Source organism: Salmo trutta, chromosome 17, assembly GCF_901001165.1.
Source record: "Salmo trutta chromosome 17, fSalTru1.1, whole genome shotgun sequence".
NCBI classification, from domain to species: domain Eukaryota; kingdom Metazoa; phylum Chordata; class Actinopteri; order Salmoniformes; family Salmonidae; genus Salmo; species Salmo trutta.
In genome coordinates, this window is record NC_042973.1 from 3,925,053 (window position 1) to 3,950,631 (window position 25,579).

At 45.3% G+C, this 25,579-nt stretch overlaps 1 protein-coding gene across 1 annotated transcript in view; it reads right to left on the reverse strand.

The window, feature by feature from the left end:
- Positions 1–1,497: 1,497 nt before the first annotated feature.
- LOC115151467 (kinesin-like protein KIF1A) overlaps positions 1,498–25,579 on the reverse strand; it is a gene marked incomplete in the record, with an annotated part of 143,354 nt that continues 119,272 nt past the window's right edge. Inside the window, 12 exon segments of the mRNA XM_029695430.1 lie at positions 1,498–6,919; positions 8,837–8,955; positions 10,217–10,409; positions 11,034–11,192; positions 12,565–12,689; positions 12,852–12,923; positions 13,136–13,321; positions 14,610–14,755; positions 14,996–15,057; positions 15,211–15,344; positions 16,515–16,629; positions 17,928–17,951. Coding sequence (XP_029551290.1) covers positions 6,877–6,919; positions 8,837–8,955; positions 10,217–10,409; positions 11,034–11,192; positions 12,565–12,689; positions 12,852–12,923; positions 13,136–13,321; positions 14,610–14,755; positions 14,996–15,057; positions 15,211–15,344; positions 16,515–16,629; positions 17,928–17,951 — 1,378 coding nt within the window.

The following is a 25,579-nucleotide window of genomic DNA, read 5'->3' on the forward strand; positions in this document are numbered from 1 at the left end:
ACTTTTCCAGTTTTTATTTTTTTGAAACAAGTTATTTTTTCATTTCATTTCACCAATTTGGACTATTTTGTGTATGTCCATTACATGAAATCCAAATAAAAAATAATTTAAATTACAGATTGTAATGCAATAAAATAGGAAAAACGCCAAGGCCGATGAATACTTTTGCAAGGCACTGTATGTGCTTTCAGTTCATCCCATTTATTTTCCAGCGATTGTACTAGCTAGCAGGACCGGAAGGCAAAGGCAGATTAGCCACTTGTCGCCTGATCCTCACAAGGCACCCTGATCTTTTTCCGCAAAATGTCAGTTTCCTTCTCCAGTGAATGACGGGGATCTGGGCCTGGTCGACGTCTGTAGTATATCCCTCCCGTCCGACGCGTTGAAGAAAATCTCTTTGTCTAATCTGAGGTGAGGAATCGCAGTTCTGATTTTCAGAAGCTCTTTTCTGTCATAAGAGACGGAAGCAGCAACATTATGTACAAAACAAGCCACAACCAACGCGAAAAAACAAACAAAATAGCACGGTTGGTTAAGAGCCAATAAGACGGCCTCCCGGGTGGCGCAGTGGTCTAAGGCACTGCATCGCAGTACTAGCTGTGCCACCAGAGACTCTGGGTTCGAGCCCAGGCTCTGTCGCAGCCAGCCGCGACTGGGAGGTCCATGGGGCAACGCACAATTGGCCCAGCATCCTCCGGGTTAGGGAGGGTTTGGCCGGCAGGTATGTCCTTATCTCATCGCGCACTAGCGACTCCTGTGGCAGGCCGGGCGCAGTGCACGCTGGCCAGGTGTACGGTGTTTCCTCCAACACATCGGCGTGCGGCTGGCTTCCGGGTTGGATGTGAGTTGTGTCAAGAAGCAGTGTGGATCGGTTGGGTTGTGTTTCGGACGACGCATGGCTCTCGACCTTTGACCTCTCCCGAGTCCGTATGGGAGTTGCAGCGATGAGACAAGACTGTAACTACTACCAATTGGGGGAGAAAATAAAAAAGAGCCAATAAGACTGCAGCCCTCCCCTCCGAGAGCCAATAAGACTGCAGCCTTCTGACACCATCATACAGGGCAGGCCTATAAACCTCAGCATACAGTGAAACAAGATCAAAACAACATGACATGTATATTTTGGTAGTGTTGCATCATTTCCACATTTATTTAACATCTGTGTTTAGTGTACACAAACTTTTTTGACGCTTAACTCCAACACTCAAATAGAGACATTGATTTAACTACTACCCATTTAAGATGGTGTTTAAATAGGTTACAGCTGCATAATACACTGCTCACAGCAATCATGTTTGTTTATATACAATGCAAAATAACTTGAAGAAAAATTAAATAGAAAAATGCTTTAATGGGTGTAGTTTGACAGAGCTAAAGAAAAAAACATCAGTTACTACATATAAAAGCACAATAAATTAAGACAATAGGTTATAAATCTAGAAGCTGCTTTGTGAAGGCTGTTCGGGTACGATAGTGTCCGGGTGATGGTACAGTAGATGTTAGGGTATGATAGTGTCCGGGTGATGGTACAGTAGATGTTAGGGTATGATAGTGTCCGGGTGATGGTACAGTAGATGTTAGGGTATGATAGTGTCCGGGTGATGGTACAGTAGATGTTAGGGTATGATAGTGTCCAGGTGAATGGTACAGTAGATGTTAGGGTATGATAGTGTCCAGGTGATGGTACAGTAGATGTTAGGGTATGATAGTGTCCGGGTGATGGTACAGTAGATGTTAGGGTATGATAGTGTCCAGGTGATGGTACAGTAGATGTTAGGGTATGATAGTGTCCGGGTGATGGTACAGTAGATGTTAGGGTATGATAGTGTCCGGGTGATGGTACAGTAGATGTTAGGGTATGATAGTGTCCGGGTGATGGTACAGTAGATGTTAGGGTATGATAGTGTCCGGGTGATGGTACAGTAGATGTTAGGGTATGATAGTGTCCGGGTGATGGTACAGTAGATGTTAGGGTATGATAGTGTCCGGGTGATGGTACAGTAGATGTTAGGGTATGATAGTGTCCGGGTGATGGTACAGTAGATGTTAGGGTATGATAGTGTCCGGGTGATGGTACAGTAGATGTTAGGGTATGATAGTGTCCGGGTGATGGTACAGTAGATGTTTGTGGACAGACAGGGAAATAGGAGTGACAGACAGGGAAATAGGAGTGACAGACAGTGAAATAGGAGTGACAGGCAGGGAAATAGGAGTGACAGGCAGTGAAATAGGAGTGACAGGCAGTGAAATAGGAGTGACAGGCAGGGAAATAGGTGTGACAGACAGTGAAATAGGAGTGACAGGCAGGGAAATAGGAGTGACAGGCAGGGAAATAGGAGTGACAGGCAGGGAAATAGGAGTGACAGGCAGGGAAATAGGAGTGACAGGCAGGGAAATAGGAGTGACAGGCAGGGAAATAGGAGTGACAGGCAGGGAAATAGGAGTGACAGGCAGGGAAATAGGAGTGACGGACAGGGAAATAGGAGTGACAGACAGGAGTGACAGGCAGGGAAATAGGAGTGACAGACAGGGAAATAGGAGTGACAGACAGTGCCAAATGGCTCTGGTCAAGATCAGTGTGCTATATAGGGAACCATTTGGGAAGCACCCGCAGTCTACATGATGTCATGTCTACATGTCTACATAGAACAGGCCAAGTGAATACATCTCCTCTGGAGTAAAGGTCTAGAATGTCCTATAAAGTGTAATGCCCTAATATTGTAAACTGGGAAAGAGACAACCAAAACCAGAAACATACTCACTGCAATCAAATCAAATATTAAAAGCTTGATATAATAATTTACATTCTACAGGACTGTATGTGAGATTTCAGTGACTATTTGGTTTTTCCTGATTGAATCAATCGAACAAGACCCATTAGTACAGGGTAGGCCTCTGACCCGTTGGTACAGGCCTCTGACCCGTTGGTACAGGCCTCTGACCCGTTGGTACAGGCCTCTGACCCGTTGGTACAGGCCTCTGACGATCTTTATACCGTAAAGATAATATGTTTAGAAATGGAATATGCCAGCTCATTGTCACTGGATTTAAGTGAATGATACAATTCAAGTTCATACACTCATAGTCATCTCCAAACAGACATGACGTATACTAGTCTGCTGGACAAACTGCCTGATGATGGAGAAATTACAAATGGCACCCTATTCCCTATGTAGTGCACTAGTTTTTTATCAGGACCCATAATGCTCCTATAGGGCTCTGGTAAAAAAAACAATGCACTTTATAGGGGAATAGGGTGCTATTTTGGACAGAGCAATGATTGCCTTGACGGGCGGATGTACAGAGAACAACAATACAGCAGAATGAGACATGAAGAGTCAAAGCAGCTGGTGACTGCAGATATACTGTATGACTGAAAACAGAGGCACCACATCATGTTCCATGTGCAAATCCTTCTTCAGAAACACCGTTTTTTTTTTTATCTGATCCCCAGTGTGCTAGAAAATGGTTACGCTTGTTTTCATTGACATTATTCTATTCACAATGCAAAAAAGGACCGTTCTGTCTGTTTCTCATATTGGGTTTGAATTAGAATTTGTTATTAGATTATTTCATTGTCATTTCCAATATAATCACAATCTCTCTAGCTGATCAAATATTGTGGCATGAGCAAAGTGAGATCGCAGGTCAGGTACAAAACTTTTAAAAAATCTATCTACGTGATGATGATGGTTATATTCAAGTAATGTAGAAGCGGGCTCTGTATCAGTGTTGTTATAGGGGGAAACGGGCCCTGTATCAGTGTTGTTATAGGGGGAAACGGGCCCTGTATCAGTGTTGTTATTGGGGGAAACGGGCCCTGTATCAGTGTTGTTATAGGGGGAAACGGGCCTTGTATCAGTGTTGTTATTGGTGGAAACGGGCTCTGTATCAGTGTTGTTATTGGGGGAAGCTGGCTCTGTATCAGTGTTGTTATACGGGGAAACGGGCCCTGTATCAGTGTTGTTATAGGGGGAAGCGGGCCCTGTATCAGTGCTGTTATAGGGGGAAGCGGGCCCTGTATCAGTGTTGTTATAGGGGGAAGCGGGCCCTGTATCAGTGTTGTTATAAGGGGAAGCGGGCCCTGTATCATTGTTGTTATTGGGGGAAACGGGCCCTGTATCAGTGTTGTTATAGGGGGAAACGGGCCCTGTATCAGTGTTGTTATAGGGGGAAGCTGGCTCTGTATCAGTGTTGTTATTGGTGGAAACTGGCCCTGTATCAGTGTTGTTATTTGGGGAAACGGGCCCTGTATCAGTGTTGTTATTTGGGGAAACGGGCCCTCCATCAGTGTTGTTATTTTTGGGAAACGGGCCCTCCATCAGTGTTGTTATTTGGGGAAACGGGCCCTGTATCAGTGTTGTTATTGGTGGAAACTGGCCCTGTATCAGTGTTGTTATTTGGGGAAACGGGCCCTGTATCAGTGTTGTTATTTGGGGAAACGGGCCCTGTATCAGTGTTGTTATTTGGGGGAAGCGGGCCCTGTATCAGTGTTGTTATTTGGGGAAACAGGCCCTCCATCAGTGTTGTTATTTGGGGGAAACGGGCCCTCCATCAGTGTTGTTATTGGGGGAAACGGGCCCTCCATCAGTGTTGTTATTTGGGGAAACGGGCCCTCCATCAGTGTTGTTATTTGGGGGAAACGGGCCCTCCATCAGTGTTGTTATTTGGGGGGAAACAGGCCCTCCATCAGTGTTGTTATTTGGGGGAAACGGGCCCTCCATCAGTGTTGTTATTTGGGGGAAACGGGCCCTCCATCAGTGTTGTTATTTGGGGGGTGGCACTATTCACTATCCAGAGTAAGGAGGGGGGGGGGGGTCATAGGTCATGTTAACAAAAAGTTAGAGGAACTGATAATAAAAAGTGCTGTGTGCAGAAGTTGCACTATAACTATTTTAAAAATATAATTGTCTTTGTAAATAAATACATGCATAAATCAATGATAATGTTGTTAAATATATAAATATAACCTCAACTTAATAAAATAAAAATCTGACTCAGATATTAATTAAGGTTAAATTTGGAGGATTTTCGTAAATGATGTAGTCAGAGCTAGTGTAGATCGTCTACTGAGAGTAGCTACAGAGATGTAGCTGAACCATCGTGTGTTTTTTTTTACTAGAAAACCAGTGTGAACATGTGAACATTTGATCGATGCCAACCCTTCTCTCGTTGCCAGGCTGTGGATGCATCCCAATTGGCACACGATTGTCTGTATAGTGCACTGCATTTGACCAGAGCAACTATGAAAGAGACTATGGGCCCTAATCAAAAGTAATGCACTATATAGGTAATAGAATGCAATTTTTATTATTTTTATTTTTTATTTAAACTTTATTTAACTTGGGGACACACCCTGTGTGTGTGTTAACGTCTCAAAACATATCAGGAGGAATAAGGAGATTATATAGTGTCCTTGATTCATAAGGAGCTATTCTGTCTTTCCAACAGAGCTGAGATGGTATGGAAAGAGACAAGGGACAGAAGAGGTAATACACCCAAACACTGTCAACTGTCGTTTTTTCACTCCTATTTTTTGTTGTTGTTGCAGAACTGAGGAAACCCTAATTTGGTGAAAATGTGTTGACTTTGAATACTAACCTGCTTGTTTCAACATTGTATAGAGTAACAATAAGACCAATACCACATATCTTGAGTCAGTACTACTTACTTCTCTGTTTTGTTCTGTAAGGTAAGCTGACGTGCAACAATGTAGTAATTTTTTTATTTTTATTTTTTTTATTTAACCTTATATTTAACTAGTAATGTGAACAGAAGCCCACTGTCAGGGCAACTTTAAAATGGAGCGATTTACTGTCAACGCTGCAGACATTCTTTTTTATTTTTTTTTTCTTTCCTGAAGGAATACATGTGTTATTTAATAAGCTCAACGTGTTGCAGTACATCATAATGCAAGTCTATAAAATAAGGAACTGGTAACTACCCCTCTCCGCCCTCTCTCTTCCTCCGTTCCCTCGGCTCGGAACATTCTGCTAAAGGAGGTTTGGGCTCAGTCCCAAATGATACCTTATTCCTTACTTAGTGCACTACTTTAGACCAGAGCCTGCACCCTATACCCTATGTAGTGCACTACTTTTGACCAGAGCCTTGTAGGCCCTTCTTACAGTAGCTATGACCAGCCTTATAGGCCCTTCTTACAGTAGCTATGACCAGCCCTATAGGCCCTTCTTACAGTGGCTATGACCAGCCTTATAGGCCCTTCTTACAGTAGCTATGACCAGCCTTATAGGCCCTTCTTACAGTAGCTATGACCAGCCTTATAGGCCCTTCTTAGAGTAGCTATGACCAGCCTTATAGGCTCTTCTTACAGTGGCTATGACCAGCCTTATAGGCCCTTCTTAAAGTAGCTATGACCGGCCTTATAGGCCCTTCTTACAGTAGCTATGACCAGCCCTATAGGCCTTCTTACAGTAACTATGACCGACCTTATAGGCCCTTCTTACAGTAGCTATGACCGGCCTTATAGGCCCTTCTTAGAGTAGCTATGACCAGCCTTGTAGGCCCTGGTCAAAATCAATGCACTATATAGAGAATAGGGTGGTATTTGGGCCTCAGCCTTGGAGAAGGGTTAAACCAGACAATAAGGCCAACACAGACAGACAGCGGTACAGGCCTGACAGACACACAACGATGACGGAAGCCTCAGGGCCTTAGATACGCTGGTGGTCAGCTTGGGATAAACTGGGCGTGTGCAGAAGGAGGAGGAGGAGGAGGAGCAAGTTGGTTACTAGTGTAGGAGGAGGAGGAGGAGGAGGGTTAAGGGGTCAGCACAGGAATAAAGAAGTAATAAGTCTGGGGTCTATATACAGGTTAGTCTTTTGGTGTTCTATTGTCTTGTCTATAAGACGTGTTGTTTCACATCCTCATCTGTCCAGCTCTTCTTCTGGAGAGTTTGGATCTGACAGAAACAAGAGGGAGAGAATTTATATTCATTAAAACAATGACTCAAAAGGTTTACATTGTACATGTCATTTAGCAGACTCTCTGATCCAGAGCCACTACAGTAGTGAGTCATTTAGCAGACTCTCTGATCCAGAGTCATTACAGTAGTGAGTCATTTAGCAGACTCTCTGATCCAGAGAGACTTACAGTAGTGAGTCATTTAGCAGACTCTCTTATCCAGAGTCACTACAGTAGTGAGTCATTCAGCAGACTCTCTGATCCAGAGTCACTACAGTAGTGAGTCATTCCGCAGACTCTCTGATCCAGAGCCTCTACAGTAGTGAGTCATTTAGCAGACTCTCTGATCCAGAGCCACTACAGTAGTGAGTCATTTAGCAGACTCTCTTATCCAGAGAGACTTACAGTAGTGAGTCATTTAGCAGACTCTCTGATCCAGAGCCACTACAGTAGTGAGTCATTTAGCAGACTCTCTTATCCAGAGGCACTACAGTAGTGAGTCATTTAGCAGACTCTCTTATCCAGAGAGACTTACAGTAGTGAGTCATTTAGCTGACTCTCTGATCCAGAGAGGCTTACAGTAGTGAGTCATTTAGCAGACTCTCTTATCCAGAGTCACTACAGTAGTGAGTCATTCAGCAGACTCTCTGATCCAGAGTCACTTACAGTAGTGAGTCATTTAGCAGACTCTATTATCCAGAGTCATTACAGTAGTGAGTCATTTAGCAGACTCTCTGATCCAGAGAGACTTACAGTAGTGAGTCATTTAGCAGACTCTCTTATCCAGAGTCACTACAGTAGTGAGTCATTCAGCAGACTCTCTGATCCAGAGTCACTACAGTAGTGAGTCATTCCGCAGACTCTCTGATCCAGAGTCACTTACAGTAGTGAGTCATTTAGCAGACTCTCTTATCCAGAGTCACTACAGTAGTGAGTCATTTAGCAGACTCTCTTATCCAGAGTCACTACAGTAGTGAGTCATTCAGCAGACTCTCTTATCCAGAGAGACTTACAGTAGTGAGTCATTTAGCAGACTCTCTGATCCAGAGACACTACAGTAGTGAGTCATTTAGCAGACTCTCTGATCCAGAGACTTACAGTAGTGAGTCATTTAGCAGACTTTCTGATCCACAGAGACTTACAGTAGTGAGTCATTTAGCAGAAGCTCTGATCCAGAGAGTCTTACAGTAGTGAGTCATTTAGCAGACTTTCTGATCCAGAGACACTACAGTTAGTGAGTCATTTAGCAGACTCTCTGATCCATAGAGACTTAAAGTAGTGAGTCATTTAGCAGACTCTCTGTTCCAGAGAGTCTTACAGTAGTGAGTCATTTAGCAGACTTTCTGATCCAGAGACACTACAGTTAGTGAGTAATTCAGCAGACTCTCTGATCCAGAGAGACTTACAGCAGTGAGTCATTTAGCAGACGTTCTTATCCAGGGCCACTACAGTAGTGAGTCATTTAGCAGACTCTCTTATCCAGAGTCACTACAGTAGTGAGTCGTTCAGCAGAAGCTCTGATCCAGAGTCACTACAGTAGTGAGTCATTTAGCAGACTCTCTGATCCACAGAGACTTACAGTAGTGAGTCATTTAGCAGACTCTCTGATCCAGAGAGTCTTACAGTAGTGAGTCATTTAGCAGACGTTCTTATCCAGGGCCACTACAGTAGTGAGTCGTTCAGCAGAAGCTCTGATCCAGAGTCACTACAGTAGTGAGTCATTTAGCAGACGTTCTTATCCAGGGCAACTTCCAATCAGTGCATTCCACTAACGTAGGTAAAACAACCACATACGATAATTTATCACTGTAAAGTAAAACCTAGGCCTTCTTCAAACCAGCCGGTATGTGGGGAAAACCATCGCTATTAAAACTAGAGGGACCATCAACGGATCTAAGTGTGTCAGCCATGTTACCTGATGGATCCAGCCAGGAGAGGGTTAAATGCATAGAGCCAGTCGTGCATCTCCTTGTCGTTGCTGGCTTGCAGCAGTATCCCGCGGTGCTCAGTACACACAGCAAACGCGTTTGGTGTCTGGGGATAAACACACAGAGAACGTTACAGTAGTGTTAAAACCAGCCAGCTTCTGAAGGAAAGCTTCTCTTTGAGTTTTTTTTTTCCCCACGGGGAGGAAAAAACATCTGTCTTTTCAAATAGTATAGATATGCTTTACACTGAGTGTACAAAACATTAGGTACACCTTCCTAATATTGAGTTGCACCCCCCTTTTGCCCTCAGAACAGCCTCAATTCGTCAGGACATGGACTCTACAAGGTGTCGACAGCGTTCCACAGGGATGCTGGTCCATGTTGACTCCAATGCTTCCAACAGTTGTGTCCAGTTGGCTGGATGTCCTTTGGGTGGTGGACCATTCTGGATACACACAGGAAACTGTTGAGTGTGAAAAACCCAGCAGCGTTGCAGTTCTTGACACAAACCGGTGCACCCGGCACCTACTACTATACCCCGTTCAAAGGCACTTAAATTTTTTATCTTGCCCATTCACCCTCTGAATGGCACACATACACAGTCCATGTCTCAATTGTCTCAAGGCTTAAAAATCCTTCTTTAACCTGTCTCCTCCCTCATCTACACTGATTGAAGTGGATTTAACAGGTGACATCAATAAGGGATTATAGCTTTCACCTGGATTCACCTGGTCAGTCTGTGTCATGGAAAGAACAGGTGTTCCTAATGTTTTGTACACTCAGTGTGTGTGTGTCAAGTAAAAGAGGACATGAAATGGTGTTCACGGTAGTAGTTCATCTAACGTTGGTTAACCTGACAAAGACCATGTCAGGCACAGAGCACCTACTGGGATCAGCTAAATACTGAGCAGACATGACTTCGTTTTTTTGCATTATAAAAGGTTACCAACACTGAGTTTGGCCTGCTGACTTAGAATTTAGAAATGTATTGGGCATGCAGTCTAAGAGATTGGAACAAGGCCTACTGTAGGCGTCCTCAGGTAAAATGTGTGTAAAGGTGGGTCGGCAGGTAAAGGTGTGTCGGCAGGTAAAGGTGTGTCGGCAGATAAAGGTGTGTCGGCAGATAAAGGTGTGTCAGCAGGTAAAGGTGTGTCGGCAGGTAAAGGCGTGTCGGCAGGTAAAGGTGTGTCGGCAGGTAAAATGTGTGTAAATGTGTGACGGCAGGTAAAGGTGTGTCGGCAGGTAAAGGTGTGTCGGCAGGTAAAGGTGTGTAAAGTTGTGTTGGCAGGTAAAGATGTCAGGTAAAGTTATGTAAAGGTGTGTCGGCAAGCAAAGGCGTCAGGTAAAGGTGTGTAAAGGTGATGTACCTTAAGCATGGCCTGCTGGTCCTCGCTGTACTCGACATGGGCAGAGGAGAGGTTGAGGATGGCTCTCTCCACGCTGTCTCTCTCTGTATTGTAGATGTAGACGTACGGACGTCTCACCACCACATAACGCTTCACCCAGCCGTTGGTATGAGGCTCCAGGAAATGCAGGTAGCCCTTCTTTGACACGATGGGGCTGGAAGAAAGACCAAGTACACTACACGTGTAACTACACTTGACGAGATCCAATCTAGAATGCACAAGACTCACGTTGAAATAAGAGTAGCCAAGTTTAACCTAGAGAATTAATGCTGACCAGAAACCCTGTTTGTTCTGCCAAAATGCTAACGAAGGCTGGTGTTGAAGAAATTCTAAATTCAATGAATTATTTTCAGTGTGAGCAGGTGTTATTTTTTCCAGTTGATATGCCTTTCCAACGCTGTACCCATTAAGGACTGTTGAGTTGAGAACTCCTGTTATTAACTCAGACGGGTACTCTAAATGATTGTTACTGTATTTGATTTGGTCAGTTCCACCACTTTTAATGATAAACCTCTGGAGCCATAAAACACTGACTCAGTCAGTCAGTCAATCAATCGGCAGGTAGCCTAGTGGTTAGAGCGTTGGACTTGTAACCGAAAGGTTGCAAGATTGAATCCCTGAGCTGACAAGGTATAAATCTGTCGTTCTGCCCCTGAACAAGGCAGTTAACCCACTGTTCCTAGGCTGTCATTGAAAATAAGAATTTGTTCTTAACTGACTTGCCTAGTTAAATAAAGGCAAAAAAAATTACAAAAAATCTATCTCTGGAGCCACTCACCTGACCCGGATCTCCTGGATGTCTGGTACGAAGCGTCGTTCCCGAGGCTTAACCTCCGGGGCTGCGACCCCACTGGGGCCAGGGGATATCTTGACCTCTCCGTCCCGCTGTGAGCAGTCAGGGTTGGGGCTGGCGCAGCGGGAACGAGGCATGGGTGTTCTGGGGTTGGGGGGGACGGACAGATAGAGAAAGGAGATGAGATGAGTAAGAAGGAGCATGTGCAGGAACGGCTAAGATGGGGCTCAAAGCAGTCGCCAGGTGGGTACATGTGGTTCGGGGTTGGGAGCATTAACGCTACACCAGACCCCAGTTCAGTCTGTCTTTGGACCATAGTTCAGTGTTGCTGAAGCAGCCATGTCTAGACCTTGGGACTATAAAGTTTCTATCTGCAACAACAAAAAGATGATTGTCAAGATAATTGGCTTTACATTTCTGAAACCTGGTTGGTTTGAACGGTGTCAGTAATTCTTATCTTGTATTCTTTTTAACTTAACAACATGAATTGGGGTATTTAGCAGTGGCGTAAAGTACTTAAATAAAAATAATTAAAAGTACTACTTAAGTACTTTTTTTGGGGGGGGGGGATCTGTATTTTACTTTACTATTTATATTTTTTGACAACTTTTACTTTTACTTCACTACATTCCTAAAGAAAAGTATGTACTTTTTACACCATACATTTTCCCTGACACCCAAAAGTACTCATTACAGAATGCTTATCAGGACAGAAAAACGGTCTAATTCGTGCACATATCAACAGAGAAGATCCCTGGTCATCCCTACTGCCTCTGATCTGGAGGACTCACTAAACAGAGAACATCCCTGGTCATCCCTACTGCCTCTGATCTGGAGGACTCACTAAACAGAGAACATCCCTGGTCATCCCTACTGCCTCTGATCTGGTGGACTCACTAAACAGAGAACATCCCTGGTCATCCCTACTGCCTCTGATCTGGAGGACTCACTAAACAGAGAACATCCCTGGTCATCCCTACTGCCTCTGATCTGGAGGACTCACTAAACAGAGAACATCCCTGGTCATCCCTACTGCCTCTGATCTGGAGGACTCACTAAACAGAGAACATCCCTGGTCATCCCTACTGCCTCTGATCTGGAGGACTCACTAAACACACATGCTTCGTTTGTAAATGATGTCTGAGTGTTGGAGTAAATAAAACCCCTGGCTATCTGTAAATAAATAAAAAACAAGAAAAATGTGCTGTCTGGTTTGAAATAATTTATACTTTTATTTTTTTATACTTCAGTATATTTTAGCAATTACATGTACTTTTAATACTTACTTTTGATACTTAAAACCAAATACTTTTACACTTTTACTGGGTGACTTTCACTTTTAATTGAGTCATTTTCTATTAAGGTATCTTTACCTTGACTCAAGTACTTGGGTACTTTTTCCACCCCTGGTATTCAGAGTATATATAAATAAAGAACATTGAACAAAACAAGGCTAATAACTAAATTCTGTTTGTGTCATGTCAAGAGTGTCTCTTACGAGAGTGTTATTACTGACCTGAGCCCTTCGGACTTGGGGTAGCATCCCTCCACCAGTGAGGGGCACGTCGAGGAGGGGGTGAGGATGTTGAGGGCTGTGGCAGAGGTCGACTCCCTCAGCAGAGTCACTGACATCTCAGACAGCTAGAAACACAATCACAAAAAACAGCATGTCTAGAAAAAGCTCACTGAGAACAATGGAAAACATGTCATTTACCTACTCATAGTTTCCTCAAATCGAAGTAACTTCAAACAGGATACAGACATGAAAACCATCATAGTAAAGTAGCATAGGAGGAAGCCTACCTTGCTTTCACTGGCGCTGACACACACGTGGCTGTACTCTCTGTTGAAGGAGTGGGTGAGCAGCCGAAGACACTGGTAGAGAAGAGATTGAGAGTGCTTTACGTTTCAGAGCAAGAGGCTTTACAAAAAATGTTTTACTCAGAGATGTTTAATAAAGACAAAGGCTTAACTGGGCACACGTACAACATTTAAAAAAGGGACACTCGAGCAAGAATGTGAATATTCGAGTAACAATAATAACTAACTTCTAACAAGTTTTTAAAGAAAGACAGACAGACACTGACCTTAATGGCTAGCTCCCTCTGCCTCTCATTGGGGGCATCTACGGTGGGACTGAGGCCGAGACCCTCAGAGGGTTGAGGGGACTCACTCTGCTCCTCACCTACACAGGACAACAACCCCTCCTGACCCAGCAGCAGGGTGGACTCTAATTTCTCCCTCAGGAGCAGGCGGTGTCTCGTCTTCTCCACCTGTAGAGAACCAACCAGAACAAAACATCATTAGTAATAAAACTGCCGGGATATGAACCCGGGTCTCCCACAGGAGAAACATGACGTCTTGACCATTAGACCGAGAGGAAATACAACAGATGTCCGCCTTCCTCGACCTGGACAAGAGCAACCTGGACGCTGTTCATTGACTACAGCTTCAACAACATAGTACCACGCAAGCTCATCACTAGTCTCAGGGCCCTGGGACTTAACCCCTCCCTGTGCAACTTGGACCTAGACTCTGTACCGGTACCCCCTGTATATAGCCTCCACATTGACTCTGTACCGGTACCCCCTGTATATAGCCTCCACATTGACTCTGTACCGGTACCCCCTGTATATAGTCTCCACATTGACTCTGTACCAGTACCCCCTGTATATAGCCTCCACATTGACTTTGTACCGGTACCCCCTGTATATAGCCTCCACATTGACTCTGTACCGGTACCCCCTGTATATAGCCTCCACATTGACTCTGTACCGGTACCCCCTGTATATAGCCTCCACATTGACTCTGTACCGGTACCCCCTGTATATAGTCTCCACATTGACTCTGTACCAGTACCCCCTGTATATAGCCTCCACATTGACTCTGTACCGTAACACCCTGTATATAGCCTCCACATTGACTCTGTACCGTAACACCCTGTATATAGCCTCCTCATTTTCTTGTGTTACTTTTTGATCATAATTTTTTTCTTTAATTTCTTTTGTAAATATTTTATTAAATCTATTTCAGGAGCTGCATTGTTGGTTAAAGGGCTTGTAAGTAAGCATTTCACGGTGAGGTCTACACCTGTTCGGCGCATATTCGGCGCGTTTGATTATTTTTTCTGTATTTCATTTTCAATACATTTGCAAAAAATGTCTAAAAACATGTTTTGACTTTGTCATTATGGTTTATTGTGTAGAGATGGATGAGAAAATTTTTTATTTAATCAATTTTGAATTCAGGCTGTAACACAACAACATGTGGAATAAGCCCAGGAGTATGAATATTTTGTGAAGGCTCTGTATCGGGTGTAGGTTGTTAAATTTACATTTTATTCATTTAGCAGACGCTCTTATCCAGAGCGACTTACAGTAGTGAATGCATACATTTCATTTCATGCATTTTTTTTTTTGTACTGGCCCCCTCGTGGGAATCGAACCCACAACCCTGGTGTTGCAAACACCATGCTGGCGTTGTAAACACCATGCTCTACCAACTGAGCCACAGGGATGACTACACTGAGGTGTCCAGCACTGAGGTTATAGTACCACATACCTCCTGCAGGAGGCTGAGTTTCTCCAGCTCCCACTGGTGGTCCAGGATGAGGCTGTCACTGCGAGGCCTCCACCCAGCCAGGTTCTCCTCCCCGCGGACGTAGGCCACCGAGGTGTCCAGCACCCGTCGACGTCTCCTCTGCATACCTGAGGGTCAGGAAAGGTCAAGGGTGAAGGGGGGAAGGAGTGATACAGCTTAATTGAGGGGATCTGTTTGAGCAAGGCAAGGCGGAATCATTCATCTTGATCACATAATGAGTAGCTTTTCAGGATGCTAGGTGATTTGTGGATCAGTCATTCTTTGCCGTCTGACTGCAATGTTGTCAATCTCAAATACATACATAGATACACAGACAGTGAGGAGAGGCAATGGAAAAAGTGTCTCACCTGGACTCCCATGATCGGCCAGGTGACATAGGCTGACCTCGTACACACCTGTCACCCGGTTACTGCAGAGAGAGAGAGAGAGAGAGAGAAAGACCGATAACAGACACAGCTAAGGGGGTTATTTCCATTGTTTCCAATGATTTCAATGTCATCTTTCAGCAATGCAACAGAAGCAAAGAATGTTTCTGTTAATAATAATGCGATGTTCAACTCACCCCTCCACTGCCCTCAGGCTTCCTGTGCCAAACAGGTTTCGGATGGAGCGGGAGGCCGGGAGTTTAGCGTCTCGAGAGTAGAACACCATGCAGAAATCTTTGGTTATGACTGTTGGCTGGGTGCAGTTCTCCATCTAAAGAAAGGACAAGGTTTTAATGCTCAACTCTCTGCTTCTTAGATCATAACGTCAGATACAGTCAGTAAGTCCAGATACAGTCAGTAAGTCCAGATACAGTCAGTAAGTCCAGATACAGTCAATAAGTCCAGATACAGTCAGTAAGTCCAGATACAGTCAGTGAGTCCAGATACAGTCAGTGAGTCCAGATACAGTCAGTAAGTCCAGATACAGTCAGTAAGTCCAGATACAGTCAGTGAGTCCAGATACAGACAGTGAGTCCAGATACAGTCAGTGAAGTCCAGATACAGTCAGTAAGTCCAGATACAGTCAGTGAGTCCAGATACAGTCAGTGAGTCCAGATACAGTCAGTGAGTCCAGATACAGTCAGTAAGTCCAGATACAGTCAGTGAAGTCCAGATACAGTCAGTGAAGTCCAGATACAGTCAGTGAGTCCAGATACAGTCAGTAAGTCCAGATACAGTCAGTAAGTCCAGATACAGTCAGTGAAGTCCAGATACAGTCAGTGAGTCCAGATACAGTCAGTGAAGTCCAGATACAGTCAGTAAGTCCAGATACAGTCAGTGAGTCCAGATACAGTCAGTTAAGTCCAGATACAGTCAGTAAGTCCAGATACAGTCAGTTAAGTCCAGATACAGACAGTAAGTCCAGATACAGAAGGAATCATTTTGGATAGTACTGTAAGTACTGTAAGTGAAATACATTTCTGATTACAGTTACAGTTATTGTAGTCTTCCGGAGAGGTCAGCAGTCTGACAGAGTGGAGCCTTAACTCCTGCTAATGCAGTTATACAGTATCTCCAGATTGAGATAAACCAACATAGTTATATACAGTTTAAACAGTCTGACAGTTTGATCGTGTGAAGAAAAAACAACCAGTTGTGGTTCCATTGTTCTAAAATCCGAAACGCAACTGACAAAAATCAGTCAATATGAGAAGACTCTCAGCTGATTTTCTCAGCTGGTCTTTGTGGATTCAGTGTTACATATAGATAGTCAGGAAGGAACACGTAGAGAGGTACAGTATAACTGTAGAACTATATGTGTGTGTGCCTCTGTGGCTCAGTTGGTAGAGGGTGGTACTTGCAACGTCACGGGAAAGTCGATTTGGATTAAAAGCGCCTGATAAATGGAATATATTGTATTATTAACTGTATAATGTTTTACCTCTAGGTAGGCCGACAAGGTCATGTAGATTTTCTCTCCGTAAGGAGTGACCCGGTTCAGGAGGAGGGAGTTATGCATGGCGCTGTCCCAGGCAGCCTCGAAGCGATAGAATGTCCTGATGGAGGGAGGAGAGGAGTTAACCATGCAGAGAGAGATCCTTGTCTGAACGCTAAACACATAGTGGTCTCTGGTCTGTCTGTCTCTGATAAACACTACTTCTAAAATCTACTCTATTGTTTTTCTGAAAAGTCGTGTTGGTACATGTTACAAATATCTGAAAAGGGTTTACTTTATTGAGCTAATAGAGGATATATTGTAACAATTTAGAGGTATTCTTAGGAACAGCTACAAGTTATTGCTACTGTATGTCTGATGTAATAGCATCGTGCTAGTTAGCATTAGTGGTAATAGCATTGTGTTAGTTAACATTAGTGGTAATAGCATCGTGTTAGTTAGCATTAGTGGTACAAGCATTGTGTTAGTTAGATTTAGTGGTAATAGCATCGTGTTAGTTAGCATTAGTGGTAATAGCATCGTGTTAGTTAGCATTAGTGGTAATAGCATCGTGTTAGTTAGCATTAATGGTAATAACGTTGTGTTAGTTAGCATTAGTGGTAATAGCATCGTTTTAGTTAACATTAGTGGTAATAGCATCGTGTTAGTTAGCATTAGTGGTAACAACATTGCGTTAATTAGCATTAGTGTTAATAGCATCATGTTAGTTAGCATTCATGGTAAAATCATTGCGTTAGTTAGCATTAGTGGTAATTGCATCGTGTTAGTTAGCATTAGTGTTAAAAGCATTGTGTTAGTTAGCATTAGTGGTAATAGCATCGTGTTAGTTAGCATTAGTGGTAAAAGCATTGTGTTAGTTAGCATTAGTGGTAATAGCATCGTGTTAGTTAGCATTAGTGGTAATAGCATCGTGTTAGTTAGCATTAGTGGTAATAGCATCGTTTTAGTTAACATTAGTGGTAAAAGCATTACGTTAGTTAGCATTAGTGGTAATAGCATTGTGTTAGTTAGCATTAGTGGTAATAACATTGTGTTAATTAGCATTAGCTTATCGAAGAAAAACCAAACCCTGATCCTCCTATCTATTATAGACATTTTCTGTGTTTAAATGCTACTGAGGGAAGGTATTGTTTGATTGCAAGATTTAAAATAACAACATAGTTTAGTTTTTTTTTTAAAGACACACATCCAATAAAGACATTTGGGGATAAAGACAGTAAATAGCATGCAACAGAACCCTTCAGACGTGGGTCATCTCACAATACCATGAGGAACGATGACTTGATCAACACAGAACAAAATAAAGAAAGGGTGATGAGAGACCAACAGATGAGAGGAGAGGAGGGGAAGAAATTATAGGAGACAGGGACAAAACAGGACAGGGATGAGGAGAAATACCTATGGTCTATTCCCAAGGAGATGCTTTGAGAAGGGAGGAAAGAGAACCGGGAAAACAATGAAAGGTGAGAGTCAGGAAGAGAGTCTGGTGTGGTTGTGAGCATTGTTGTTATCGAGAGTGACAGGACAGGTGTGTTTCCCCCTAGCCTGGAACCAGAGCTGTTTGTGCCGTCTTGTCAACTGGGACCAGACTATATTTCCCCTCCATTACTTACAATATGTTGCTCTCCTGACCACAATCATGATCAGTGTGTGAACTCAATCAGTGAACACATCTGATTTCAACACCAGAACACTGTACATCTTGTCTGTTCTAGAACAGCTTAATAACAATGGACCGATATACCCACAGGGATGCAATATTACTTTTGTCTCCTACGGAATTCTGTGGATGTGTTCTATGGAATTCTGTGGATGTGTTCTATAGAATTCTGTGGATGTGTTCTATGGAATTCTGTGGATGTGTTCTATGGAATTCTGTGGATGTGTTCTATGGAATTCTGTGGATGTGTTCTATGGAATTCTGTGGATGTGTTCTATAGAATTATGTGAATGTATTCTATGGAATTCTGTGGAAAGAACCCTCAGGATCGGTATCATGATATCTACACTCAGTTTAGTTGTCATCCACCTCATCTCAACCCCATAGAGATACATAAACATTACAGTGCTCTATCTAATTATGTGATCTAGCCCTCCAGTTGTAATCTGTAGGGGTAGTAAGTTACATCTCCCAGTTCTCATCCAATGGTGAGAGGCTCAATATAATATACTCCTATGTTGTATATCATTTTGTAGATAACACATGCAGATCCATGTCCTCATGCTATTTACCCCGTAGAGACACATACTGTATAGAATACACAGATAGGGTTCTATTGAATTCTGTGTTCTACTTCTCTGGTTTTCACCTGTTGGAAGTATCTTCTAGTTCTTCTTGAACGGTGAAGCTATTAGTATAGACAGCAGGCACCGATCCCGTATCCTCATGCTATCTACCCCAGATATACTGTCACGTCCTGGCCAGTATATAAGGTTAATTGTTTTGTAGTTTGGTCAGGGCGTGACAGAGGGTATTTGTTTTATGTGGTTCAGGGTGGGTGATTGTTCTGTGTTCAGCCCTAGGCTTTGCCAGACTGTTTAGTTGTTCGTTCGTTTTCGTGTTTTGTTGTTTTGGAGTGCTCTTTTGATAATTTAAATAAAAGTCAAAATGAGCATACACGTACCTGCTGCATATTGGTCTACCTTTTCTGATGACGATTTCGTTATATCGTCAGAAGACGAAGACAACCGTGACAGAATCACCCACCACCAAAGGACCAAGCAGCAGGAAAACAGCATGGATGGATGGACGTGGGCAGATTTAAGGACGTTCGTGTCCAGGGCTATGGAAGAGTTAAGGGAACCCGAGAGGCAGCCCCAAGAAATTTTGGGGGGGGGGCACAAGGGCTGTGAAGAGGTGCAAGGATGGAGCCCCAGGCCAGCTCCCCACACTAGCCCTGAGGTACGTGTCTCCAATCTGGTACGCCCAGTACCAGCACCCCGCACCAAGCCCAAGGTGCGTGTTCCCAGCCTCGCCAGTCAACAGTCGTCGGAGCTGCCCGCCAGTCAACAGTCGTCGGAGCTGCCCGCCAGTCAACAGTCGTCGGAGCTGCCCGCCAGTCAACAGTCGTCGGAGCTGCCCGTCAGTCAACAGTCGTCAGAGCTGCCCGTCAGTCAACAGTCGTCGGAGCTGCCCGTCAGTCAACAGTCGTCGGAGCTGCCCGCCAGTCAACAGTCGCCGGATTGGTCAGACTGCGCTGAACTGCCGGAGTGGCCAGACTGCGCTGAACTGCCGGAGTGGCCAGACTGCGCTGAACTGCCGGAGTGGCCAGACTGCGCTGAACTGCCGGAGTGGCCAGACTGCGCTGAACTGCCGGAGTGGCCAGACTGCGCTGAACTGCCGGAGTGGCCAGACTGCGCTGAACGGCCGGAGTGGCCAGACTGCGCTGAACGGCCGGAGTGGCCAGACTGCGCTGAACGGCCGGAGTGGCCAGACTGCCCTGAACGGCCGGAGTGGCCAGACTGCCCTGAACGGCCGGAGTGGCCAGACTGCCCTGAACTGCCGGAGTGGCCAGACTGCCCTGAACTGCCGGAGTGGCCAGACTGCCCTGAACTGCCGGAGTGGCCAGACTGCCCTGACCTGCCGGAGTGGCCAGACTGCCCTGACCTGCCGGAGTGGCCAGACTGCCCTGACCTGCCGGAGTGGCCAGACTGCCCAGACTGTCCCGAGTTGCCAGACTGTCCCGAGTTGCCAGACTGTCCCGAGTTGCCAGACTGCCCAGACTGTCCCGAGTTGCCAGACTGCCCAGACTGTCCCGAGTTGCCAGACTGCCCAGACTGTCCCGAGCTGCCAGACTGCCCAGACAGCCTGGAACGGGCTGAGCCGGAGCCACCTCCAAAAAATAGGTGGGTTGGGGAGGGGGGGTGTAGCACAGTGCCGTCGTTGACGGCAGCCACCCTCCCTTCCCTCCCTTTAGTAAGGGGGAAATTTTCTTTTGGGTATTGTTTGGGGGTATTTTTTATTTTTTTTGTTAAGGTGCTTCCGGGGTAGCACCTTTAAGGGGGGGGTACTGTCACGTCCTGGCCAGTATATAAGGTTAATTGTTTTGTAGTTTGGTCAGGGCGTGACAGAGGGTATTTGTTTTATGTGGTTCAGGGTGGGTGATTGTTCTGTGTTCAGCCCTAGGCTTTGCCAGACTGTTTAGTTGTTCGTTCGTTTTCGTGTTTTGTTGTTTTGGAGTGCTCTTTTGATAATTTAAATAAAAGTCAAAATGAGCATACACGTACCTGCTGCATATTGGTCTACCTTTTCTGATGACGATTTCGTTATATCGTCAGAAGACGAAGACAACCGTGACATATACACTACCGTTCAAAAGTTTTTTGGGACCTTGTCCTTGTTTTTGAAAGAAAAACACATTTTTTTGTCCATTAAAATAACATCAAATAGATCAGAAATACAGCGTAGACATTGTTAATGTTGCAAATTACTATTGTAGCTGGAAACGGCAGATTTTTTTATGGAATATCTACATAGGTGTACAGAGGCCCATTATCAGCAACCATCACTCCTGTGTTCCAATGGCTCGTTGTGTTAGCTAATCCAAGTGTATCATTTTAAAAGGCTAATTGATCATTAGAAAACCCTTTTGCAATTATGTTAGCACAGCTGAAAACTGAACAGCGCAAACTTGCTTATTTACCCATTATTTCACTTTTTTGTGTTACTGTCACGCCCTGACCTTAGAGTTCTTATTTATTCTCTATGTTTGGTTAGGTCAGGGTGTGACTCGGGAGGGAATATCTATGTTTTCTATTTCTTTGTTTTTGAGCCAAGTGTGGTTCCCAATCAGAGGCAGCTGTCTATCGTTGTCTCTGATTGGGAATCATACTTAGGCAGCCTGTTTTCCACCTGAGTTTTGTGGGAGGTCATTTTCTGTTTTGCTTATGTGCCTGACAGAACTGTGTGTTTTCGTTTTTCCCTTTTGTTATTTTGTTCGAGTGTTTCTTGAAAATAAATATCATGAACACTTACCACGCTGCGCTTTGGTCCACTTCTTCAACTACAAACGACGAGTGTTACAGAACCTCACACCAAAGACAGACCAAGCAGCGTGGCCAGGAGAGTTGGACATGGGAGGAGATCCTAGACGGGAAAGGACCCTGGAGGCAGGACAGGGAGTATCGCCGTCCAAAGGAGAAGATAGAGGCAGCGAGAGCAGAACGGCGACGCTACGAGGAACTAGCACGGCAACAACGGAAGCCCGAGAGGCAGCTCCCCAAAAATGTTTTTGGGGGGGCACACGGGGAGATTGGCGGCGTCAGGATTGAGACCTGAGCCAACACCCTGTGCTTACCGTGGGGAGCATGTAACCAGTCAGGCACCGTGTTATGCTGTGATGCGCACTATATCTCCAGTGCGCATTCACTGCCCAGTGCGCTCTGTGCCTGCGCCCCGCATTTGCCGTGCTAGAGTGGGCATTCAGCCAGGACGGATTGTGCCAGCTCAGCGCTCCTGGTCTCCGGTGCGCCTCCTCGGTCCAGGATATCCTGCGCCAGCTCTACGCACTGTGTCGCCAGTGCGGCTTCACACCCCAGTTCGTCCTGTGCCAGCGCCCCGCACTTCCCAGGCTGGAGAGAGCATCCAGCCAGGACGGGTTGTGCCAGCCCTGCGCTCCAGACCTCCGGTGCGCCTCCATGGCCCAGTGTGTCCTGTGCCTGCTCCACGCGCCCGGCGTCCAGTGCGTCTCCCCAATCCGGTGAGACCTGTTCCGGCTCCACGTACGAAGCCTGCAGTGATGATCCATGGCACGAAGCCTCCAGTGATGATCCATGGCCCGGAGCCTCCAGTGATGATCCATGGCCCGGAGCCTCCAGTGATGATCCATGGCCCGGAGCCTCCAGTGATAATCCATGGCACGGAGCCTCCAGTGATAATCCATGGCACAAAGCCTCCAGTGATAATCCATGGCACAAAGCCTCCAGTGATAATCCATGGCACAAAGCCTCCAGTGATGATCCATGGCACGGAGCCTCCAGTGATGATCCATGGCCCGGAGCCTCCAGTGATGATCCATGGCACGGAGCCTCCAGTGATGATCCATGGCACGGAGCCTCCAGTGATGATCCATGGCACGGAGCCTCCGGCGACAGTTCCCAGTCCAGAGTTTCCGGTGATGGCCTGCAGTCCGGAACCTCCTGAGATGGCCTGCAGTCCGGAGCCTCCTGAGACGGCCTGCAGTCCGGAGCCTCCTGAGACGGCCTGCAGTCCGGAGCCTCCTGAGACGGCCTGCAGTCCGGAACCTCCTGAGACGGCCTGCAGTCCGGAACCTCCTGAGACCGGAGTCTCCAGCGACGGTCGGCAGTTCGGAGCCTCCAGCGGGGGTTCCCAGTCCGGAGCCTCCGGCGACGATCTACGGTCCGGTTTCTCCGGCGACGATCCAGGGCCCGGAGCCTCCGGCGACGATCCAGGGCCCAGAGCCTCCGGCGACGATCCAGGGCCCGGAGCCTCCGGCGATGATCTACGGTCTGGTTCCTCCGGCGACGATCCAAGGCCCGGAGCCTCCGGCGATGATCTACGGTCTGGTTCCTCCGGCGACGATCCAAGGCCCGGAGCCTCCGGCGAGGATCTAAGGTCCCGTTCCACGAAAGTGGGGGGAGCCCCAAGCGGAGGGGGATCGGTGTCCCGCACCAGAGCTTCCAACAAACGGAGATGCCCACCCGGACCCTCCCCTATAGGTTCAGGTTTGCGACCGGAGTTTGCACCTTTGGGGGGGGTACTGTCATGCCCTGACCTTAGAGTTCTTATTTATTCTCTATGTTTGGTTAGGTCAGGGTGTGACTCGGGTGGGAATATCTATGTTTTCTATTTCTTTGTTTTTGAGCCGAGTGTGGATCCCAATCAGAGGCAGCTGTCTATCGTTGTCTCTGATTGGGAATCATACTTAGGCAGCCTGTTTTCCACCTGAGTTTTGTGGGAGGTTATTTTCTGTTTAGCTTATGTGCCTGACGGAACTTTGCATTTTCGTTTTTCCCTTTTGTTATTTTGTTTGAGTGTTTCTTGAAAATAAATATCATGAACACTTACCACGCTGCGCTTTGGTCCACTTCTTCAACTACAAACGACGAGCGTTACAGTCACAGCCTGAATTCAATATGGATTAACTAAATAAATGTCTCACCCATCTACACACAACACCTCATAATGACAAAGCTAATTTCTTCTAATTTATTGAACCTAAAATACAGAAATATCTAATTTACATAAGTATTCACACCCCTGAGTCAACACTTTGTACAAGAACAGCAACAAGAACAAATTCACTGCTCTACTGAGGGACTTTACAGATAACTTTATGTGTGGGGTACAGAGATGAGGTAGTCATTCAAAGATCAATTTAAAACACTATTATTGTCCATACAACTTATTAAGGACATTTTTACTCCTGAAGTTATTTAGTCTTGCCATAACAAAGGGTTGAAAACTTACTGACTCAAGACATTTCAGATGTTCATTTTTTCTTAATTTGTAAAAATTAAATAAAAGAAAAAAAACGTAATTCCACTTTGACATTATCAGGTATTGTGTGTTGGCCGGTGATCAAATTATTATTATTTTTATCCATTTTAAATTCAGGCTGTAACACAACATAATGTGGAAAAAGTCAAGGAGTGTGAATACATTCTGAAGGCACTGTATCTCACAATGTTCTATTTAATTCTGGGATCTACCACTATAGACAGGTTTGCTGACAACGTCACGAAAACGATGTGCACGCTTCAATAGGACAGACGTCTGTGTGTTGTCATGATTCTGGATGGCCAGATAGCTAGCAACAATGACAAGAAACTGCCATGATTCTGGATGGACAGACAGCTAGCAACAATGACAAGAAACTGCTCTGATAGCTAGCAACAATGACAAGAAACTGCCCTGATTCTGGATGGACAGACAGCTAGCAACAATGACAAGAAACTGCCATGATTCTGGATGGACAGACAGCTAGCAACAATGACAAGAAACTGCCCTGATTCTGGATGGACAGACAGCTAGCAACAATGACAATAAACTGCCATGATTCTGGATGGACAGACAGCTAGCAACAATGACAAGAAACTGCCCTGTCCTAGAATCATAACTGTCTCGTTTCAGCTAGTTTCATCTTGTTCTTGTTACCATGTCCTGTTTTGAGGTGCTTTGACTGATTTCACGTCAGTGATAATATGGCAAAAAATTTGCTAGCTAACCAACAACTGTAAAGATGTATTTGAGAGACAACAAGTGCTCATTGTGCAAATGTATTTATGTTTTCAATAAACATTTGGAGGAAAAAATATAGTTTACATGTTGTCAACAATCTAAGCCAATCCCGTCTGTTTTGACCAATAGTTGCGCACGCTTCGGTTTTGTTGCTGAACAACCAACATTTCCCCAGTTCTCATCTATCTCCACTGTAGGGGATGGAACATCTCCCCAGTTCTCATCTATCCCCACTGTAGGAGATGGAACATCTCCCCAGTTCTCATCTATCCCCACTGTAGGAGATGGAACATCTCCCCAGTTCTCATCTATCCACACTGTAGGAGATGGAACATCTCCCCAGTTCTCATCTATCCCCACTGTAGGAGATGGAACATCTCCCCAGTTCTCATCTATCCACACTGTAGGGGATGGAACTTCTCCCCAGTTCTCATCTATCCCCACTGTAGGAGATGGAACATCTCCCCAGTTCTCATCTATCCCCACTGTAGGGGATGGAACATCTCCCCAGTTCTCATCTATCCCCACTGTAGGAGATGGAACATCTCCCCAGTTCTCATCTATCTCCACTGTAGGGGATGGAACATCTCCCCAGTTCTCATCTATCCCCACTGTAGGGGATGGAACATCTCCCCAGTTCTCATCTATCCCCACTGTAGGGGATGGAACATATCCCCAGTTCTCATCTATCCCCACTGTAGGGGATGGAACATCTCCCCAGTTCTCATCTATCCCCACTGTAGGAGATGGAACATCTCCCCAGTTCTCATCTATCCCCACTGTAGGAGATGGAACATCTCCCCAATTCTCATCCTCCGGTGAGGTCAATTAACTTCACATGGCTTCAGAT